Source organism: Megalobrama amblycephala, linkage group LG22 (assembly GCF_018812025.1).
Source record: "Megalobrama amblycephala isolate DHTTF-2021 linkage group LG22, ASM1881202v1, whole genome shotgun sequence".
Classification (NCBI taxonomy): domain Eukaryota; kingdom Metazoa; phylum Chordata; class Actinopteri; order Cypriniformes; family Xenocyprididae; genus Megalobrama; species Megalobrama amblycephala.
The window spans coordinates 31,601,493-31,623,413 of record NC_063065.1 but is presented as its reverse complement, the minus strand read 5'-3'; the positions used below and the strand labels follow the sequence as shown (position 1 = coordinate 31,623,413).

Below are 21,921 nucleotides of genomic sequence, written 5' to 3'. Positions count from 1 at the left end.
CAGAATTGTGAGTATAAAAATCGCAATTACGAGAAAAAAGTCAGAATTGTGAGTATAAAAATCGCAATTACGAGAAAAAAAGTCAGAATTGTGTGTAAAAATCGCAATTACGACAAAAAAGTCAGAATTGTGAAATAAAAAGTTGCATTTTCAAGAAAAAAAATCTGAATTGAGTTAGTCACAATTACGAGAAAAAAGTCAGGATTTTGTGTAAAAATCGCAATTACGAGAAAAAAGTCAGAATTGTGAGTATAAAAATCGCAATTACGAGAAAAAAAGTCAGAATTTTGTGTAAAAATCGCAATTACGAGAAAAAAGTCAGAATTGTGAGTATAAAAATCGCAATTACGAGAAAAAAGTCAGAATTGTGTGTAAAAATCGCAATTACGAGAAAAAAGTCAGAATTGTGTGTAAAAATCGCAATTACGACAAAAAAGTCAGAATTGTGAGTATAAAAATCGCAATTACGAGAAAAAATGTCAGAATTTTGTGTAAAAATCGCAATTACGAGAAAAAAGTCAGAATTGTGAAATAAAAAGTTGCATTTTCAAGAAAAAAAATCTGAATTGAGTTAGTCACAATTACGAGAAAAAAGTCAGGATTTTGTGTAAAAATCGCAATTACGAGAAAAAAGTCAGAATTGTGAGTATAAAAATCGCAATTACGAGAAAAAAAGTCAGAATTTTGTGTAAAAATCGCAATTACGAGAAAAAAGTCAGAATTGTGAGTATAAAAATCGCAATTACGAGAAAAAAGTCAGAATTGTGTGTAAAAATCGCAATTACGAGAAAAAAGTCAGAATTGTGTGTAAAAATCGCAATTACGACAAAAAAGTCAGAATTGTGAGTATAAAAATCGCAATTACGAGAAAAAATGTCAGAATTTTGTGTAAAAATCGCAATTACGAGAAAAAAGTCAGAATTGTGAGTATAAAAATCGCAATTACGAGAAAAAAGTCAGAATTGTGTGTAAAAATCGCAATTATGAGAAAAAAAGTCAGAATTGTGAGAAAAAAGTTGCATTTTCAAGAATTGAGTTAGTCACAATTGCGAGAAAAAAGTGAGAAATATGAGTATAAAAATCGCAATTACGAGAAAAAAGTCAGAACTGTGAGTTAAAAAGTCGCAATTTTTTTTAAAATTCCGTGGCAGAAACAAGCTTCACGGTTTTCTAATGGCCTGAGGAAAAGGTTTTTTTCTTTTAATATGATATATTGTTTGAAATATTTTATTGTTCCTGTAATGTTGATTAAAAAAATACAAAATGAGGAGCCCAGCCATGTAAACAAATATGACAATCGTACTGCTTATCCGTAAAGTGGTAAACACAATATGCCTTGCTTATAAATTTATATATATAAATAAATGTATGTGTATAGATTTTTTTTTTTTTTTTTTTTTTAATGAAGTATTGCAAAAACAAAACCTTTATGTTCATAAGAGAAGCAAAATGTTCTATTTTGAGATGTTTCTGATGATAAGGTCATTTTTAAAGCTAATGCCTGCATGATTGACAGTGTTTTTACAGAATGTGTTGTATTGTCATGTTGTGTTTCTGTCTGCACCACATTAAGGGCCCTTGTTTCAATCAGTATTATTTGGCTTAGGCAGCTGTGTAGCATTGTGGGAGGGGCCTTACTGTGTCCTGTCTGTCCGTCCGTCTGTCTTAAAGTATGTGTGTAACACTTCCCATGTATATTTTTATATGATAATAATAAATGTGATCATATTGCTGAAGGATTTCATCAGTTAATGTCCTGGTCGTACAATTTCTTGATAAACAAATAAAGAAACCATCTATATACAAAAGTTTGGTATCAGTAGGAAAAGTGGCCACTCAACTGAGACTGCCCTGCTCTCGGTTACTGAAGCTCTGATACTGGCAAGAGCAGCTTCCATCTCAGAAACTGACTCTCAGTAGGTCCTTCAGGGTGTCGTGGAGGGGTGAGGTGTCTAAGTCGCAACATCTATCTACTGGCGTACCTCAGGGCTCAGTGCTGGGACCTCTTCTCTTCTCCATCTACATGAAATCCCTAGGATCTGTCATTCAGGAACATGGCTTTTCCCATCACTGCCATGCTTTAAACACCCCAATCTGCAGAATCGGTTAGTACAGTTTACTGCAGAACAACTCGGTATGAAATAAACAGTTATGGAAATGTAGAAATTAGTTGAAGCTCCTCCTGAAAGTTCAGAAAAAGAATCTCAGGGAAGCTGTCAATCTCAGCTGTCAATCATGACGTCACACCCCCATTTTTATAACATCAAATAACTAATTAAAACCAAACTTATTTAAAAAACGAACACTCGAACTTACATCAGCATGATAAAAACGACATAAAATGACAGAAACCATCTTTGGAAAATCATTTGAAGTGTAATTTGATTGTTTAGTTTGTCTCGCGTCCCATTAGATTACATGGAGAGGGCGGGGTTTATGACCTATACTGCATCCAGCCACATGTGGCACGCTTGGAAAAGAACAGCACTTATAAGTGACCTAGAACACGGCGATCACTCGACTTGATCCTCGTCTTCCAGAAAACACATAATTCTGTAATGAACTGTTTTCAGTGTTAGTAATAAGGAATATATAAAAAATGTAACAAAAAAACTGAGATTTTTCAAAAATATCCTATTTAATGTTTCACAGAAGGAAGAAAGTCACACAGGTTTGGAGCAATATAAGTCCTACCATTTACATTTATTGCAATACTATGTGTAATATGTGATACAGCATAAGTAGGTTAGTTTGAGCCACTTTGACCAAAAGAGGAAGTGAATGTCAGTTCTTGAGAAAAAGACAGTTTCCCTGACATCATCAGATGGCCGCTGCGCAAACGCATCATTAAGAAAACACTCGCTCACAGTTCTCACAGGACACAAGTGTGTGAGATCTCAGTAAGTCTGCAGTTATGTGTCACCTTTACTCAGGACTGAATTTCCATCTTTTGCACGAACATCCGAGATCTTTCATCATCCGCCCACTTGGGAGCATGCACAGGTGCTGAAACGCTGGAGAACATGATGATCTGCCACGGCATTATGAAAATAAAAGACCAGAGAAAAATCCCAATCATGTATTTCTGGTGTGGACTCTGAAAAGAAATTCAGGTCACCACAACTTAAAAAAAATAAATAAATAAAAAATGCATGGTTGCAAGTTAAACATTCTAATTCATTGTTTTATTTAAACAACCATGCAAACATTATTTTGAGTGATCATCACATCAGCTTAATATTGTGTGTAATTTAAACTCAAACTACTCTTACTACACATTTACAGGTCTGAGCAGTCTAGCAGGATCTTCTCCATCTTTTTAGATCTTAAAAGTCTCTGGTGTCTCCAGAATGTGTCTGTGAAGTTTCAGCTCAAAATCCCCCACAGATCATTTATTATAGCTTGTCAAATTTGCCTCTATTTGGGTGTGAGCAAAAACACGCCGTTTTTGTGTGTGTCCCTTTAAATGCAAATGAGCTGCAACTCCCCGCCCCCTTTCCAGAAGAGGGCGGAGCTTTAACAGCTCAACAACAACAAAGCTGGAGAATCTCACGCAGCCAAAATGACGAAAGTGTTCAGCCTTACATTGTTCAAACCGGAGTCGACACTGATGGAGAGACTCAGGAAGAAGTTACAACTTTTAGACGTTTCTGAATGGTTAGTGGATAAATTGATGTAGTTGCTGTGGAGTTGATTCAACTCATCCACTAGCATGTGCCGTCATGTTCATCTTTTGTGTTGAATTGACCCTCGTTTGTGAAGCAGTCCGGCGTAAAATGACGGCATGTCAACAACACTCTACTACAACAACTCTTCCTCTTCTCTAAAGCAGCCCAACATGGCTCCGCCCCTTTTGTTGCGTATTCTCGGGGGCGGGGTTTATGTAAATATTAGGGTTTGTGATGTCACCAACCCGGGAAAAAGCTCGTTGTAGTCCCTACCAGCCGTTTAAAAAGCGATTTCTGTAAAAGAAAATATCTCCTTTGCATTGAACTTTGAGCGTCGTAACTTTGCAGATGTTGTTTATGATCAAACAGCAATATTACACACTAACTAAAGTTAAAGAAGTAAAAATCAATCAACCACCCCTTTAATAAAATGCCTTGAAATTGGATTTCTAAGGTTTGTAGAGGAGCAAACAGCATTATCACAATGAAATGTCCATTATAACAAGCTTAAATGTGGAACATGAGCAGGAAGAATACATTTGTGTGAAACACAATGTGCAAGGAAGCTTGCAAGATAAGTGACCACAAGCATTAAGCGGTTAATGTGGTCCAGCATAAGAGTCTCACACCGATGGCAAACTACTAGTGACTTCCTATCTGTCTAATTCATACCAGAGCTTATTTTCAGCCTTTAGCAAATGTTATTGTTTCCTCATTGACTAATGTCCCCAGTGTTTCAGAAATCATGGGAACCACAAATGTCATCCATCATGATGTCAGGCATCTATGACACATTTACTGTTCATAATTGAAATGCCGAAGTGAGTAAATCTGGGGTCTAAATATAGTATTTATTGATTAAAATGATGCAGCATGTTTTTTAAACAATGTTTGAAAGGAACAGTTCACCCAAAAATGGTTGAGCATGTCATTATTTACCCTCATTTAGTTTTGAACCTGTGAATTTTTCCATCTAACACAAAATGAGAATTTTCCACTCATTTTATATACGTTTGTGAAGTCATACAGTCGCTCTGTGTGATGAACGGACCAAAATTTGTGAACCAGATCAGTCAAATTTATAAAAGAATTATTCAGATTTGTAAACCAATTAAAACTGGTTCAATACAAAAAAATGAAATATGAATGTAAATGTGAATAAAAGATTGAAGAAGCATGTGGGACTTTGGACGGGGTGTCTGTGGAGGTCAGGCATGATAATGTGTTAGTGATTGAAGACGAAGGACACAGGATAGTGCTGGTGCTCAGTGAGGGAAATACAGATGCATGTTTACATCACTGTGTCTGTGAGAACAGAAACCACCATCGCTACACTCAAGATGACCTCGAACTTCACATTCACACTGAACGCTTCCTTACTGTTCGCCTCGGCTCAACTCTGAATCATCCCTCTGAAATCCACAGGAACCTTCACATCTGCTCAAACTCCACAGTAAGAATGTGTTTGTTTGCGTTTTGAGTCAGGAATGTGTCCTTAATAATTACTATGATTGGATTGACCATTAAAGTAATTTCCAACCATCAACCAACATCTCAAAATGCTAAAAACTAAATCAAGACCAAAATTTCTGCAACTCGCTCTGCGTTTCAAGCTACATCAATACAATTTTATATAACCTTCAATCTATAGGTTTTAAGCTTTTGTTTCGTCTTAAAGTCAGCCTGTGGTGAAAATCAAGTTTTATTGTTGTTTATACAGCATGTCTATGAGGTGTTTTTAATGCTTTAAGACAAACTTTGTGCAAATTCATCATGATCAACATCATTTGTGAGTATTTCCTCTTTAAAACTGCAGTGAAAAAAAGACTGTTTCAAAAATGTGGTTTGAAATAGCTGGTGTTTCTGACATCACAAACTACCTTGTAACCAATCACATCAATGTGTGGGCGGGCTTTTGCATATCATTAACTGACCATGCAACGGAGTCTCAAGAGAAGGTTATCCCAGTATATCTTTCTGTTGATGTGAAAAATCATGTAGATTTATCAATATAGCAGGTATTTGATGTATATTACGATGTTATGATGAACTACATGCTTTTATAGGGATACTGATTGTTAGAAGACACTGTCTGACTCTGAGATGAAGAATTGAACATGGTTTGTGTATCATTAGCAACACATTATAAGCTGTTTGATAACATAGTCAAGCAAAAGGCTAATTATATTAATTACCGTCATGTGTTCGATGTTGTAAAAAGCGATGCCATTTACTTCGATAAAGTTGACCAAGTGGATCTCTGAGCTTGTGTGAGTGAGTGGAGGCGGGGCTGATTAGCATATTCATAGATCTGGGTATAATAAATGAGGCAAGAGTGTAGAGTTACATTCATGCTATTTTGATGCATTAAAAAAAAAATCACAGGAAAAAATGTTTAAATATGTTATTTTCATGATCAAAGATGAGTTTTTAAGGGATACTATTATTGGCTACAAAGGGACTTTAAACCGTGTTTTTTTTTTTTTGCATTGTTATAGTTTTTATTAATATTTTGAATTAATTCTCATTTAAAATGGAATCATTTAGTAATGTTTTTCACAAGATGTAATATAAGTCTAAGGTGTCTCCTGAATGTGTCTGTGAAGTTTCAGCTCAAAATACCCCAGAGATTTTTTTTAATTCATTTTTTTAACTGCCTATTTTGAAACATCATTAAATATGCACCGATTCAGCGCGCGTCCCCTTTAAATCTCATGCTCCCTGCCTCCGAGCTCTCGACTATATTACAGCGCATTTACAAAGTTCACACAGCTAATATAAACCTCAAAATGGATCTTTACAAAGTGTTCGTCATGCAGCATGTCTAATCGCATAAGTATACTCTTTATTTGGATGTTTACATTTGATTCTGAATGAGTTTGATAGTGCTCCGTGGCTAAAGCTAACATTACACACTGATATTTATAAAGAATGAAGATGTTTATGAATTATACAGACTGCAAGTGTTTAATAATGAAAATAACAACATGACTCTGATCTCCGTGAATACAGTAAGAAACGATGGTAACTTTAACCACATTTAACAGTACATTAGCAACATGCTAACGAAACTTTTAGAAAGACAATTTACAAATATCACTAAAAATATCATGTTATCATGCATCATGTAAGTTATTATTGCTCCATCTGCCATTTTACGCTATTGTTCTTGCTTGCTTACCTAGTCTGATGATTCAGCTGTGCACAGATCCAGACGTTAATACTGGCTGCCCTTGTCTAATGCCTTGAACATGAGCTGGCATATGCAAATATTAGGAGCGTAAATATTAATGATCTCGACTGTTACGTAATAGTCGGTGTTATGTTGAGATTCGCCTGTTCTTCGGAGGTCTTTTAAACAAATGAGATTTACATAAGAAGGAGGAAACAATGGAGTTTGAGACTCACTGTATGTCATTTCCATGTACTGAACTCTAATTATTTAAGTATGCCAAAGTAAATTCAATTTTCAATTCTAGGGCATCTTTAATGATTTTATTACAAGTTAAAAAGTGATTTTAAAGAGAATCAGAGGAATCTTATAATCAAATAATCTGCTGTGTAGTTATCTATTATTAATGCACAAAACTAATAAAATTCAATTATAAAGTCTAATTATGATGTTACTTAATTAACCAGAAGTAACAAATGTATGAAAACATAAATTAAACCCACATTTGTTTGAATTTCTCATTGATTCTTTCCTCTTGCAGCTCGAGTGACAGACGGCCATTATTAAGTCTGATCGTGTTCTGATTATAATCATGCTGTGCAAAATCAGTCAAATGTATGTGTTACTTATGTAATACAATTAATGTGAAATTATCAGTTCATATTCTTGCTTTTGTGTTCAACAGAGCGAGTGCTGCTGAGAAATAGCAGCTTAAAAAAGCTCAGAGTAAAAGAGTTTTACTGTCTCAACCTCAGATTGTTATTTTAAATATTGCCTTCTTTTATGTGTGTTAAAGAGTGAAACCTCGTCGTGTCAGTTATAGCTCAGGGATGTTTATGTGCTTTAGATGTGTGTCATGTGAACATTTTTGTTCTTTTTCCAAAACCGTCAGATCACTGAGAGAAATGTCAAAGACACCAGGCACTTTAAAAGTACTTTCAAAGCTGCTTTTAAACAAAGAAAAGTGTTAAAAACAACCCAAGTTGGGTTGAAAATGTACAAACCCAGTGATTGGATTGTTTTAATCCAGCGGTTGGGTTAAATGTTTGACCAATGTGCTGGAAACACATCTACTCAGTTGTATATCATGTGAATGTGGTGTTTAAAGTTAATGTTTCTTGGGGTTTAAAGCAAAAAGTCGTCTTCCTGTTCTCTTGTGTGATCTATGTCACTTTTAGATTAGTGCCCGAGAGCCTTACAAACAGACCGTATGTGGGTTAAGGGTACTGAGGTGCCATGGCCAAAACAGGAAGTGAACGTTAGTTGTTGAGAAAATGCCACCACAGTGCGACCAGTTGAGAGGCTGGACCAAGATAACACTTTGTAGAAAATACAACAAAGATGTACTCGACATTTAGCTGGAAGTTACTCATCAAAAGCTCATCAATTTAAAACAGTTGAATTACAGGCTCGACTCCCCTGAGGTGCTGTAGTTGCATTCATGCACAGTTTCTTGGTCACGTCTATTGGGAGACGATTTTGAGTTAGTTATGAAAGAAGAAAGTGTGAAGTGTGAAGATTAGTTCATTAAAGGTGGGGTAAGCAATATTTTAAAAACGCTGTTCAAAAGTTGGTCAGACCGACACAACCAGACATCATCATAATTGTGTTGAATTCATTTTCCTGGTAATCTTGAATCAGAATATCTTCCTCTTGCAGCATCTCTTCTCTTCTCTGATGATGAGGGCGGGGCAACCTGTCACTCACATGAGATCCACCAATAGCAAACCACAACCATCCAATCAAAATCAAGCCCCGCCCTACATTTGTTCTTGTTCCTGAAGCATTTCACTCAGATATACGACACAATAGAGAAGAAAAGATGAGCACAACTTCACTTTCGTGACTTTAAAGAGGTTATATGAATCAAAGATACACTTGTTATTAGTGACACCGGTGGCCAGTAAGTGAACTGCAGCAGACGTTTAGATGAATATGTAAATATGTGTTGAGCACTTTCCTCACAATAACAATTTACAATTTAAAGGTGTGGTTGATTATGATTGGACTTTTTTAGCTTTAGTTAGTGTGTAATGTTGCTGTTTGATCACAACATTTGCAAAGTTATGACGCTCAAAGTTCAATGCAAAGGAGATATTTTCTTTTACAGAAGTCGTTTTTTAAACGGCTGGTAGGGACTACAACGAGCTTCTTACCAGGTTGGTGACATCACAAACCTTTTACATAAACCTTTTACAAACATTTACATAAACCCCGCCCCCGAGAACACACAACAAAGGGGGCGGGGCCATGTTGGGCTGCTTTAGAGAAGAGGAAGAGTTGTTGTAGTAGAGTGTTGTTGACATGCCGTCATTTTACGCCGGACTGTTTCACAAACGAGGGTCAATTCAACACAAAAGATGAACATGACGGCACATGCTAGTGGATGAGTTGAATCAACTCCACAGCAACTACATCAATTTATCCACTAACCATTCAGAAACGTCTAAAAGTTGTAACTTCTTCCTGAGTCTCTCCATCAGTGTCGACTCCGGTTTGAACAATGTAAGGCTGAACACTTTCGTCATTTTGGCTGCGTGAGATTCTCCAGCTTTGTTGTTGTTGAGCTGTTAAAGCTCCGCCCTCTTCTGGAAAGGGGGCGGGAGCAGCAGCTCATTTGCATTTAAAGTGTTTTTGCTCACACCCAAATAGGGGCACAGCAAAAAATGCTGTTCTTACTTAGAATTTTTGTCTTGTTTTTAGTCAAAATATCTTAAAGTTCTTAAATCAAGAAGCATTTTCTTGACAAGTAAAAATTATTTTCTTGTTTTCAGGAAAAATAAATCAAAATTAAGCACGTTTTTCCTTAAAACAAGCAAAATAATCTGCCAATGTGGTAAGCAAAATAATCTTAGTCCAAACTGAAAACAAGATTATATAGTTTATTCTTGGTTTGAAATAAGATTATTTCATAGGTCCGCTTTAACATTTAATATTATAATGTATCAACTGGGGTTCCCAGAGTTTACAGCATTAATTGAGAGATATTTTCTTCTTTGAGAAAATGTCCTTTTGTACCTGATAAGCCCCAAATTAATCAGTATAGAATCAGATTGTATAGAATCGCGAGCTTGTGAATCGAAATTTGTGAATTGAAATTTGTGTCAATGCCCAGCCCTAGTGTCATTAAATGTTTTTTGTTTGTTTACTTGAAACTAATTTTGTTTTATTTTCTTTTATTTATTCCTATTTATGTTCTAGTCAGAGTGCAGCACACACACACACACACAAAAAAAATTTCCACTGGGGGACGATACACCCCAGACCCCCCTATAAGGTTTAGATTCGGAAACGTCACCTTTTTCACTTCTTCTGAGTTTGCAGGTCTAAATGTGTTTCAATATCTTATCTGCAACACATCTATAATTAAAAAAAACAATATTATCTCAGATCTGCAGCAGGATGTTCTCGTAGATGCAGCTCTTATGAACACTAGCAAATGTTACTTTAGTGTGGTACAGGAAGATGATACAGAAACTGTTCATGCAAATCATGTTAAATACAAGCATATTGGCTTGCATTATACTTTTTTTCTCCATTTAATTTAGCATTCAGTGTTAAGATATGAACTATTATTATGTGCTCAAGAATGTGTTAAAAGGATGTCAAGTGCATGATATGTTTGCAGTGCATGACTGCTCACAAATGCTGTGCCCCTCTCTAGGGTGGTATAAATATAGTCCTGCTAAGATCGGCTCATTCTCGCTCTGCCAACATGATGATGGCGACTCTACTAGTTATGTTCCTCATCAAACACTCTTCAGGTATGATAAAAACTCAATTACGCTGTCTGTCTGTGATTTTGGGAACAAGTGTTGAAGTCAGTGCTGATATAGTGTGTAATAAGCGACTGAGCACAATTTAGCTGTTGTGAAACAAAAATATTTTTCATATTCCTCAACATTAAGCAGCGTTAATGTTTAATGGTCAAGTATATTTTATTTGCTGTAATACATGACACTATGACATTATCGTAAGTTTAGCATATATTTTATTTTGCATGTTATTTCAGCGATGGTTGATTCATCAACATATATAGCCAACGCTGCAGTCCGACAAACTTCAGACATGAATTTCTTTAGAAGCATTTCAGCAATTATGATCTGTGTCCCTTTCTGTCAGTTGTTAAAAATGAAAGCACGCAATGTCAATTATTCATTCACAAATTATTCATTCTTTTGAGTCAGTTCGGGTTTAATTCTGAATTAATTTTTGTGATTCAGTTTGATTCGTTCTTAGTGAATCATTTGGAGTGGTTTCACAGTTGGTAAAGCAGCATCTGCATGTTTTTAAGAACAGTGAAAATATACACCGATCAGGCATAACATTATGACCACTGACAAGTGAAGTGAACACTGATTATCTCTGTTAGTGTGTGGGATATATGAGAACTTTTCCCCCTCAAAGTTGATGTGTTAGATGCAGGAAAAATGGTCAAGCGTAAGGATTTGACAAGGTCCAAATTGTGATGGGTAGACGACTGGGTCAGAGCATCTCCAAAACTGCAGCTCTTGTGGGGTGTTCCCGGTCTGTAGTGGTCAGTATCAAAGTGGTCCAATCCAACAGACGAGCTCCTGTAGCTCAAATTGCTGCAGAAGTTAATGCTGGTTCTGATAGAAAGGTGTCAGAATACACAGTGCATCAGTTTGTTGCATATGCATAGCTGCAGACCAGTCAGGGTGCCCATGCTGACCCCTGTCCACCGCCGAAAGCGCATGTTCATGGAAACGGTATTCCCTGGTGGCTGTGGTCTCTTTCAGCAGGATAATGCTCCTGCCACAAAGCAGAAATGGTTCAGGAATGGTTTGAGGAGCACAACAACGAGTTTGAGGTGTGGCCTCCAAATTCCCCAGATCTCAATCCAATCGAGCATCTGTGGGATGTGCTGAACAAACAAATCCGATCCATGGTGGATCCACCTCGCAACTTACAGGACTTAAAGGATCTGCTGCTAACATCTTGGTGCAGATACCACAGCACACCTTCAGGGGTCTAGAGGAGTCCATGCCTTGACGGGTCAGGGCTGTTTTGGCAGCAACACAATATTAGGAAGGTGATCATAATCTTATGCCTGATCGGTGTAACATGGATGGGAATATGCATACTGAGATGAGCTCATGCATACTGAAACAAGGCGTTGTAAGCCTAACATTTGCTACATTTAATGGTACACTTCAGCTTTAATAAAATCTTTAGTGGAATTATCCTTTTTTTTTATTATTATTATTATTAATATTATTTTTATTATTCATTTTCTTTCTGCAGGAACTCAAGACATTCATACAGTCAATAAAATATCTGTTCAACAACATCAAACTATCATAATCCCTTGTTTATATGATCAGAAATATGTCAGTAATGTAAAATATGTGAGTTCTGGAGGTGTGTGGCTCTTCAGTAGGTATGTAACACACGACAGAATGTCTGTTGTGGATAACCAAACAGAAAAGTTTTTTACGGCAACGCTGCGGAACACCAAAGTGAGTGACACTGGCACATACTGGTGTGGGATCAGCATAGCTGGATCTGATCGTGGCAGACAACTTTACTTGGAGGTTATAAAAGGTATCATTTATTTTGTTTTGCATTCTAAACCAATCCAGCCGTTTCTGATGGAAGCTTGTTTCCGGCGACAGAATAAAAAAAAAGTAGTAATTGTAACTTTTTATCTCACAATTCTTTTTTTCTCACAATTGTGAGTTTATATCTTGCAATTCTGATTTATTCTTGGAATTGCGAGATATAAACTTCTAAAATCTTGTAATATCGCAATTACAAATTTATATCTCACAATTCTTAAAAAAGTTTATATCTCGCAATTCGTACAATTGTGACTTTATATCTCGCAATTCTGACTGTCATACAATTGTGACTTTATATCTCGCAATTCTGACTTTCTCGCAACTGCAACTTTATATCTCGCAATTCTGACTATCGTACAATTGTGACTTTATATCTCGCAATTCAACTTTATATCTCGCAATTCTGACTATCGTACAATTGTGACTTTATATCTCGCAATTCAACTTTATATCTCGCAATTCTGACTATCGTACAATTGTGACTTTATATCTCGCAATTCTGACTTTCTCGCAACTGCGACTTTATATCTCGCAATTCTGACTATCGTACAATTGTGACTTTATATCTCGCAATTCTGACTTTCTCGCAACTGCGACTTTATATCTCGCAATTCTGACCATCGTACAATTGTGACTTTTTATCTCGCAATTCTGACTTTCTCGCAACTGCAACTTTATATCTTGCAATTCTGACTATCGTACAATTGCGATTTTACAGGTGCTGGTCATATAATTAGAATATCATCAAAAAGTTGATTTATTTCACTAATTCACTAATTGAAACTTGTATATTATATTCATTCATTACACACAGACTGATATATTTCAAATGTTTATTTCTTTTAATTTTGATGATTATAACTGACAACTAAGGAAAATCCCAAATTCAGTATCTCAGAAAATTAGAATATTGTGAAAAGGTTCAATATTGAAGACACCTGGTGCCACACTCTAATCAGCTAATTAACTCAAAACACCTGCAAAGGCCTTTAAATGGTCTCTCAGTCTAGTTCTGTAGGCTACACAATCATGGGGAAGGCTGCTGACTTGACAGTTGTCCAAAAGACGACCATTGACACCTTACACAAGGAGGGCAAGACACAATAGGTCATTGCAAAAGAGGCTGGCTGTTCACAGAGCTCTGTGTCCAAGCACATTAATAGAGGCGAAGGGAAGGAAAAGATTCAAGTGAAAAAAAAAAAGGAAAAGAAAAAAGTGTACAAGCAATAGGGATAACCGCACCCTGGAGAGGATTGTGAAACAAAACCCATTCAAAAATGTGAACCGATTCACAAAGAGTGGACTGCAGCTGGAGTCAGTGCTTCAAGAACCACTACGCACAGACGTATGCAAGACATGGGTTTCAGCTGTCGCATTCCTTGTGTCAAACCACTCTTGAACAACAGACAGCATCAGAAGCGTCTAAAGACAAAAAGGACTGGACTGCTGCTGAGTGGTCTAAAGTTATGTTCTCTGATGAAAGTAAATTTTGCATTTCCTTTGGAAATCAGGGTCCCAGAGTCTGGAGGAAGAGAGGAGAGGCACACAATCCTCGTTGCTTGAGGTCCAGTGTAAAGTTTCCGTAGTCAGTGATGGTTTGGGGTGCCATATCATCTGCTGGTGTTGGTCCACTGTGTTTTCTGAGGTCCAAGGTCAACGCAGCCGTATACCAGGAAGTTTTAGAGCACTTCATGCTTCCTGCTGCTGACCAACTTTTTAAGGAGATGCAGATTTCATTTTCCAACAGGACTTGGCACCTGCACATAGTGCCAAAGCTACCAGTACCTGGTTTAAGGACCATGGTATCCCTGTTCTTAATTGGCCAGCAAACTCATCTGACCTTAACCCCATAGAAAATCTAAGGGGTATTGTGAAGAGGAATATGCGATATGCCAGACCCAACAATGCAGAAGAGCTGAAGGCCACTATCAGAGCAACCTGGGCTCTCATAACACCTGAGCAGTGCCACAGACTGATCGACTCCATGCCACGCCGCATTGCTGCAGTAATTCAGGCAAAAGGAGCCCGAACTAAGTATTGAGTGCTGTACATGCTCATACTTTTCATGTTCAAACTTTTCAGTTGACCAAGATTTCTAAAAATCCTTTCTTTGTATTGGTCTTAAGTAATATTCTAATTTTCTGAGATAATGAATTTGGGATTTTCCTTAGTTGTCAGTTATAATCATCAAAATTAAAAGAAATAAACATTTGAAATATATCAGTCTGTGTGTAATGAATGAATATAATATACAAGTTTAACTTTTTGAATAGAATTAGTGAAATAAATCAACTTTTTGATGATATTCTAATTATATGACCAGCACCTGTATATATCGCAATTTTGACTTTCTCGCAACTGCAACTTTATATCTCGCAAATCTGACTTTCTCGCAACTGTGACTTTATATCTCGGAATTCTGACTTTCTCGCAACTGCAACTTTATATCTCGCAATTCTGACTTTCGTACAATTGTGACTTTATATCTCGCAATTCTGACTTTCGTACAATTGTGACTTTATATCTCGCAATTCTGACTTTCTCGCAACTGCAACTTTATAGCTTGCAATTCTGACTTTCGTACAATTGTGACTTTATATCGCAATTCGGACTTTCTCACAACTGCGACTTTATATCTTGCAATTCTGACTATAGTACAATTGTGACTTTATATCTCGCAATTCTGACTTTCTCGCAACTGCGACTTTATATTTTGCAATTCTGACCATCGTACAATTGTGACTTTATATCTCGCAATTCTGACTTTCTTGCAACTGCGACTTTATATCTTGCAATTCTGACTATCGTACAATTGTAACTTTATATCTCGCTATTCTGACTTTCTCGCAACTGCGACTTTATATCTCGCAATTCTGACTTTCTCGCAACTGCGACTTTATATTTTGCAATTCTGACCATCATACAATTGTGACTTTATATCTCGCAATTCTGACTTTCTTGCAACTGCGACTTTATATCTTGCAATTCTGACTATCGTACAATTGTAACTTTATATCTCGCTATTCTGACTTTCTCGCAACTGCGACTTTATATCTCGCAATTCTGACTTTCGTACAATTGTGACTTTATATAGCAATTTTGACTTTCTCACAACTGCAACTTTATATCTTGCAATTCTGACTATCGTACAATTGTGACTTTATATCTCGCAATTCTGACTTTCTCGCAACTGCGACTTTATATTTTGCAATTCTGACCATCGTACAATTGTGACTTTATATCTCGCAATTCTGACTTTCTTGCAACTGCGACTTTATATCTTGCAATACTGACTATCGTACAATTGTAACTTTATATCTCGCTATTCTGACTTTCTCGCAACTGCAACTTTATATCTTGCAATTCTGACTATCGTACAATTGTGACTTTATATCTCGCTATTCTGACTTTCTCACAACTGCAACTTTATATCTTGCAATTCTGACTATCGTACAATTGTGACTTTATATCGCAATTCTGACTTTCTCACAACTGCAACTTTATATCTTGCAATTCTGACTATCGTACAATTGTAACTTTATATCTCGCTATTCTGACTTTCTCACAACTGCAACTTTATATCTTGCAATTCTGACTATCGTACAATTGTGACTTTATATCGCAATTCTGACTTTCTCACAACTGCAACTTTATATCTTGCAATTCTGACCATCGTACAATTGTGACTTTATATCTCGCAATTCTGACTTTCTTGCAACTGCGACTTTATATCTTGCAATTCTGACTATCGTACAATTGTAACTTTATATCTCGCTATTCTGACTTTCTCGCAACTGCGACTTTATATCTCGCAATTCTGACTTTCGTACAATTGTGACTTTATATAGCAATTTTGACTTTCTCACAACTGCAACTTTATATCTTGCAATTCTGACTATCGTACAATTGTGACTTTATATCTCGCAATTCTGACTTTCTCGCAACTGCGACTTTATATTTTGCAATTCTGACCATCGTACAATTGTGACTTTATATCTCGCAATTCTGACTTTCTTGCAACTGCGACTTTATATCTTGCAATACTGACTATCGTACAATTGTAACTTTATATCTCGCTATTCTGACTTTCTCGCAACTGCGACTTTATATCTTGCAATTCTGACTATCGTACAATTGTGACTTTATATCTCGCTATTCTGACTTTCTCACAACTGCAACTTTATATCTTGCAATTCTGACTATCGTACAATTGTGACTTTATATCGCAATTCTGACTTTCTCACAACTGCAACTTTATATCTTGCAATTCTGACTATCGTACAATTGTAACTTTATATCTCGCTATTCTGACTTTCTCACAACTGCAACTTTATATCTTGCAATTCTGACTATCGTACAATTGTGACTTTATATCGCAATTCTGACTTTCTCACAACTGCAACTTTATATCTTGCAATTCTGACCATCGTACAATTGTGACTTTATATCTCGCAATTCTGACTTTCTTGCAACTGCGACTTTATATCTTGCAATTCTGACTATCGTACAATTGTAACTTTATATCTCGCTATTCTGACTTTCTCGCAACTGCGACTTTATATCTCGCAATTCTGACTTTCGTACAATTGTGACTTTATATAGCAATTTTGACTTTCTCACAACTGCAACTTTATATCTTGCAATTCTGACTATCGTACAATTGTGACTTTATATCTCGCAATTCTGACTTTCTCGCAACTGCGACTTTATATTTTGCAATTCTGACCATCGTACAATTGTGACTTTATATCTCGCAATTCTGACTTTCTTGCAACTGCGACTTTATATCTTGCAATACTGACTATCGTACAATTGTAACTTTATATCTCGCTATTCTGACTTTCTCGCAACTGCGACTTTATATCTTGCAATTCTGACTATCGTACAATTGTGACTTTATATCTCGCTATTCTGACTTTCTCACAACTGCAACTTTATATCTTGCAATTCTGACTATCGTACAATTGTGACTTTATATCGCAATTCTGACTTTCTCACAACTGCAACTTTATATCTTGCAATTCTGACTATCGTACAATTGTAACTTTATATCTCGCTATTCTGACTTTCTCACAACTGCAACTTTATATCTTGCAATTCTGACTATCGTACAATTGTGACTTTATATCGCAATTCTGACTTTCTCACAACTGCAACTTTATATCTTGCAATTCTGACCATCGTACAATTGTGACTTTATATCTCGCAATTCTGACTTTCTTGCAACTGCGACTTTATATCTTGCAATTCTGACTATCGTACAATTGTAACTTTATATCTCGCTATTCTGACTTTCTCGCAACTGCGACTTTATATCTCGCAATTCTGACTTTCGTACAATTGTGACTTTATATAGCAATTTTGACTTTCTCACAACTGCAACTTTATATCTTGCAATTCTGACCATCGTACAATTGTGACTTTATATCTCGCAATTCTGACTTTCTCGCAACTGCGACTTTATATTTTGCAATTCTGACCATCGTACAATTGTGACTTTATATCTCGCAATTCTGACTTTCTTGCAACTGCGACTTTATATCTTGCAATTCTGACTATCGTACAATTGTGACTTTATATCTCGCTATTCTGACTTTCTCGCAACTGCGACTTTATATCTCGCAATTCTGACTTTCGTACAATTGTGACTTTATATCGCAATTCTGACTTTCTCACAACTGCGACTTTATATCTCGCAATTCTGACTATCGTACAATTGTGACTTTATATCTCGCAATTCTGACTTTCTCGCAACTGCGACTTTATATCTCGCAATTCTGACTATCGTACAATTGTGACTTTATATCTCGCAATTCTGACTTTCTCACAACTGCGACTTTATATCTCGCAATTCTGACTATCGTACAATTGTGACTTTATATCTCGCAATTCTGACTTTCTCGCAACTGCGACTTTATATCTCGCAATTCTGACTATAGTACAATTGTGACTTTATATCTCGCAATTCTGACTTTCTCGCAACTGCGACTTTATATCTCGCAATTCTGACTATCGTACAATTGTGACTTTATATCGCAATTCTGACTTTCTCGCAACTGCGACTTTATATCTTGCAATTCTGATTTTTTTTGCAATGTCGAGTTCAAATCTTGCAATTCTGACTTTCTCGCAACTGCGACTTTATATCTCGCAATTCTGACTTTCGTACAATTGTGACTTTATATCGCAATTCTGACTTTCTCACAACTGCGACTTTATATCTTGCAATTCTGACTATAGTACAATTGTGACTTTATATCTCGCAATTCTGACTTTCTCGCAACTGCGACTTTATATCTCGCAATTCTGACTATCGTACAATTGTGACTTTATATCGCAAATCTGACTTTCTCACAACTGCGACTTTATATCTTGCAATTCTGACTATAGTACAATTGTGACTTTATATCTCGCAATTCTGACTTTCTCACAACTGCAACTTTATATCTTGCAATTCTGACTATCGTACAATTGTGACTTTATATCTCACAATTCTGACTTTCTCGCAACTGCGACTTTATATCTTGCAATTCTGATTTTTTTTGCAATGTCGAGTTTAAATCTTGCAATTCTTACTTTCTCACAACTGCAACTTTATATCTTTCAATTCTGACTATCTTAGGATTGCATCCTCATATCTCGCAATTCTGTTTTTTTTTTTGCAATGTCAAGTTTAAATCTTGTAATTCTGACTTTTTTCTCACATTTGCAAGTTTATATCTTGCAGTTTGGACTTTATAACTTGTAATAGCACGTTTAAATCTCACAATTCACAACAAAGTCAGAATTGCGAGATAAATACTCGTAGTTGCAAGATAAAAAGTCAGACTTGTGAGATGAAAAGTCACAATTACCTTTTTTATTTTTTATTTTATTCTGTGGCCCAAACAAGCTTCCATAGTTTTCTTCTTCTCATATTCTGCAATGTACAAATTTAGACATAAATTAGGAATAAACAAATGCATTTGTCTTTGACGTGTGAAATGTTTAGGTGAACCCAGACTCCATGTCTCCAGTCAATACGTGTCAGGCTATGAGGGTGGGAACGCTGTTGTCATCTGTCACGGGGCGTCAGAGTGGTGTCAGATCGGAGGCTCTTGTGTTCAGAGAACCTCAAATAAAACTGTAGTGCATATCAGTGGTGATGCTCTGAATGTGACCTTGCGCGAGCTGAAGAAAGAGGACAGTGGATGGTACTCCTGCTCTGATGGAAAGTCACAGATGCCGGTTCATATTACCGTGAGGAAGGCCCCATATACAAAACGAGTCACTGTTCAATATACAGGTCACACCACAGAATCCAGTCAAGTCAAGTAAGCTACACATCTGTACACATTTTCCAAAATACTCACGAGACATCAGCTGACCTCACTTGATTCATCCAAACTCAGGCCTGGGATGAAGCGCGTCCTGTGGCTCGCCATTCTGGGGGTGATGCTGCCCGTAATCGTCTGCGCAGCAGTGATACTGACCAAAGTAAACTACAAAAGAAGTAAGTGATTCAGTTATTTGATCAGACGGAGAAACAATGACTAGCAGCATATTTATTACATGTGTGTTTATCTGCAGAACAAACGTCAAATCCTTCTGAAGGCATGAACAATCAACACTCGCCCAAAGTAAGTGACTGTTCGTCCGAAGCACAACTTTCACATTCACAGTAATGTTTGTAATGCATGGCTGTTGGAAAAATCACTATTCATCACTATTATTAATTAATTTTTTATAGGGAAATGAGAAAAATGAGGAAGTTACATGTGAAAATCTCTATGAAGAGTCTGGAATTAAACAAAACATTCAGGTCCTTTTTTATGACATTAATAACATTCATCTGCTTCCACTATAAACTGTTGTTGTTCTTATTAATTGATTTATTAATTTTATTTTTATTATAGGAAAATGAGAAAAATGACGAGGTTACATGTGAAAATTTCTACGAAGAGTCTGGAACTAAACAAAACATTCAGGTCCTTTTTTATAACATAAATAATCATTATAACATCTGCTTGCACTATAAACTGTTGTTGTTCTTATGAATTGATTTATTAATTTTATTTTTATTATAGGGAAATGAGAAAAATGAGGAGGTTACGTGTGAAAATATCTATGCAAAGCCTGGAATTAAACAAAACATTCAGGTCCTTTTTTATGACATTAATAGCATTCATTTGCTTGTACTATAAAGTATGGAAGCCCGTTTACTGCACTAAATAATAAAATAAAAATGAATTGAAAAGTAATTTTTGAAAAGTAAAAAGTAATTGTAATTTTTTTTCTCAGAATTCTGACTTTTTTCTCACAACTGTGAGTTATAAAGTCACACTTCTGAGATATAAACTCGCAATTGTGAGAAAAAAAGTTGCAATTACCGTTTTTTTTTTTTTTTAATTTAGTGGCGGAAACAGGCTTCCATAATAACTTGTTATAGGTTTGTTGTTAATAAACGTATTAATTTATTTATTAATTTTATTTTTAATAGGGTAATAAGAAAAACGAGGAGGTAACATGTGACAGTCTCTATGAAATCATGTCTGGAACTAAAAGCAATCAGGTAATTTTTTTTTTTTTTATAACGTTTGTTGCATTAATCTGCTTGCACTACGAATTGTTGTGGTTGTTGTTATTAATTTATTTACCCATTTTATTTTAATAGGGAAATGAGAAAAACAGCGAGGCTGAAAATCTTTATGAAATCATGACTGGAATTAAACAAAACATGCAGGTACTTTTTTGATACAGTAATGAAAGTACAGTAATATATATATATAATTATTAATATAATTCTTTTACAGAGTATTAATAATAACTCTATTTTTGTTGTGTTTTTGTCTCTGTGGTCGTGTTCTCATGTGTTGTTGTAGATGACTGCGATGGATAATAAAAACATATATGAATCTATGGTCAGAAAAGTGAAATAGTTATATAATCAGACTTTTTATAATGTTTTATAATGTTGTGGAATGCATATGAAATTCATATTACGACTGTAATGTGATTTAATGGTTATCAGTTCATGTGAATTTTGCTGGGAATCGAACCCATGATCTTAGCGTTGCAAGCACCTGCTCTACTGTTTGAGCTCAGGAAAGCATAAAATACAATATTCGCATTTAAACAAATAAAAATGTTGTTCGGTGCTGTTTTAAAACCATATGTTCTCATGTTTATTTATTTTTTTTGTAATGTTTAAGAAAGTATTAATGTTAAAGGTTTACTGTTTTACCTGATTTTTATTTCTTTTCTCCCCCATAATGTGATTTTTGAATTGTATTAAATCTAATTAGGGTCAATTTCACCTGGAACATAACACTCAAACCCAGAATTTTAACATTAATGTATTGTTCTCTGTCTGTTGTAGTTCATTCAGTTTCTCAGTGTCATCTTCTCTGTACAGGAGCTTTATTTTCTCACTGTTTCAGTTTTTGACCTCATGACAGCCTGTGTGAGGAATAATGCAACACCAGAGTCTGTGGGTTTATTTTCATCAAGTGGAAAAACT

General features: G+C 35.9%; 1 protein-coding gene across 1 annotated transcript; it reads left to right on the top strand.

Moving 5' to 3' along the window:
• Positions 1-4,881: 4,881 nt before the first annotated feature.
• On the top strand, positions 4,882-21,799 carry LOC125258148. The gene is made up of 12 exons (XM_048175009.1): positions 4,882-5,121; positions 10,505-10,604; positions 12,106-12,405; positions 19,414-19,735; positions 19,814-19,914; positions 19,992-20,041; positions 20,152-20,223; positions 20,318-20,389; positions 20,489-20,560; positions 20,902-20,973; positions 21,076-21,144; positions 21,284-21,799. The coding sequence occupies exons 2-12, from the start codon at positions 10,556-10,558 to the stop codon at positions 21,338-21,340; spliced, it is 1,236 nt and encodes a 411-aa protein (XP_048030966.1). The 5' UTR covers positions 4,882-5,121; positions 10,505-10,555; the 3' UTR covers positions 21,341-21,799.
• The last annotated feature ends 122 nt before the right edge of the window (positions 21,800-21,921 follow it).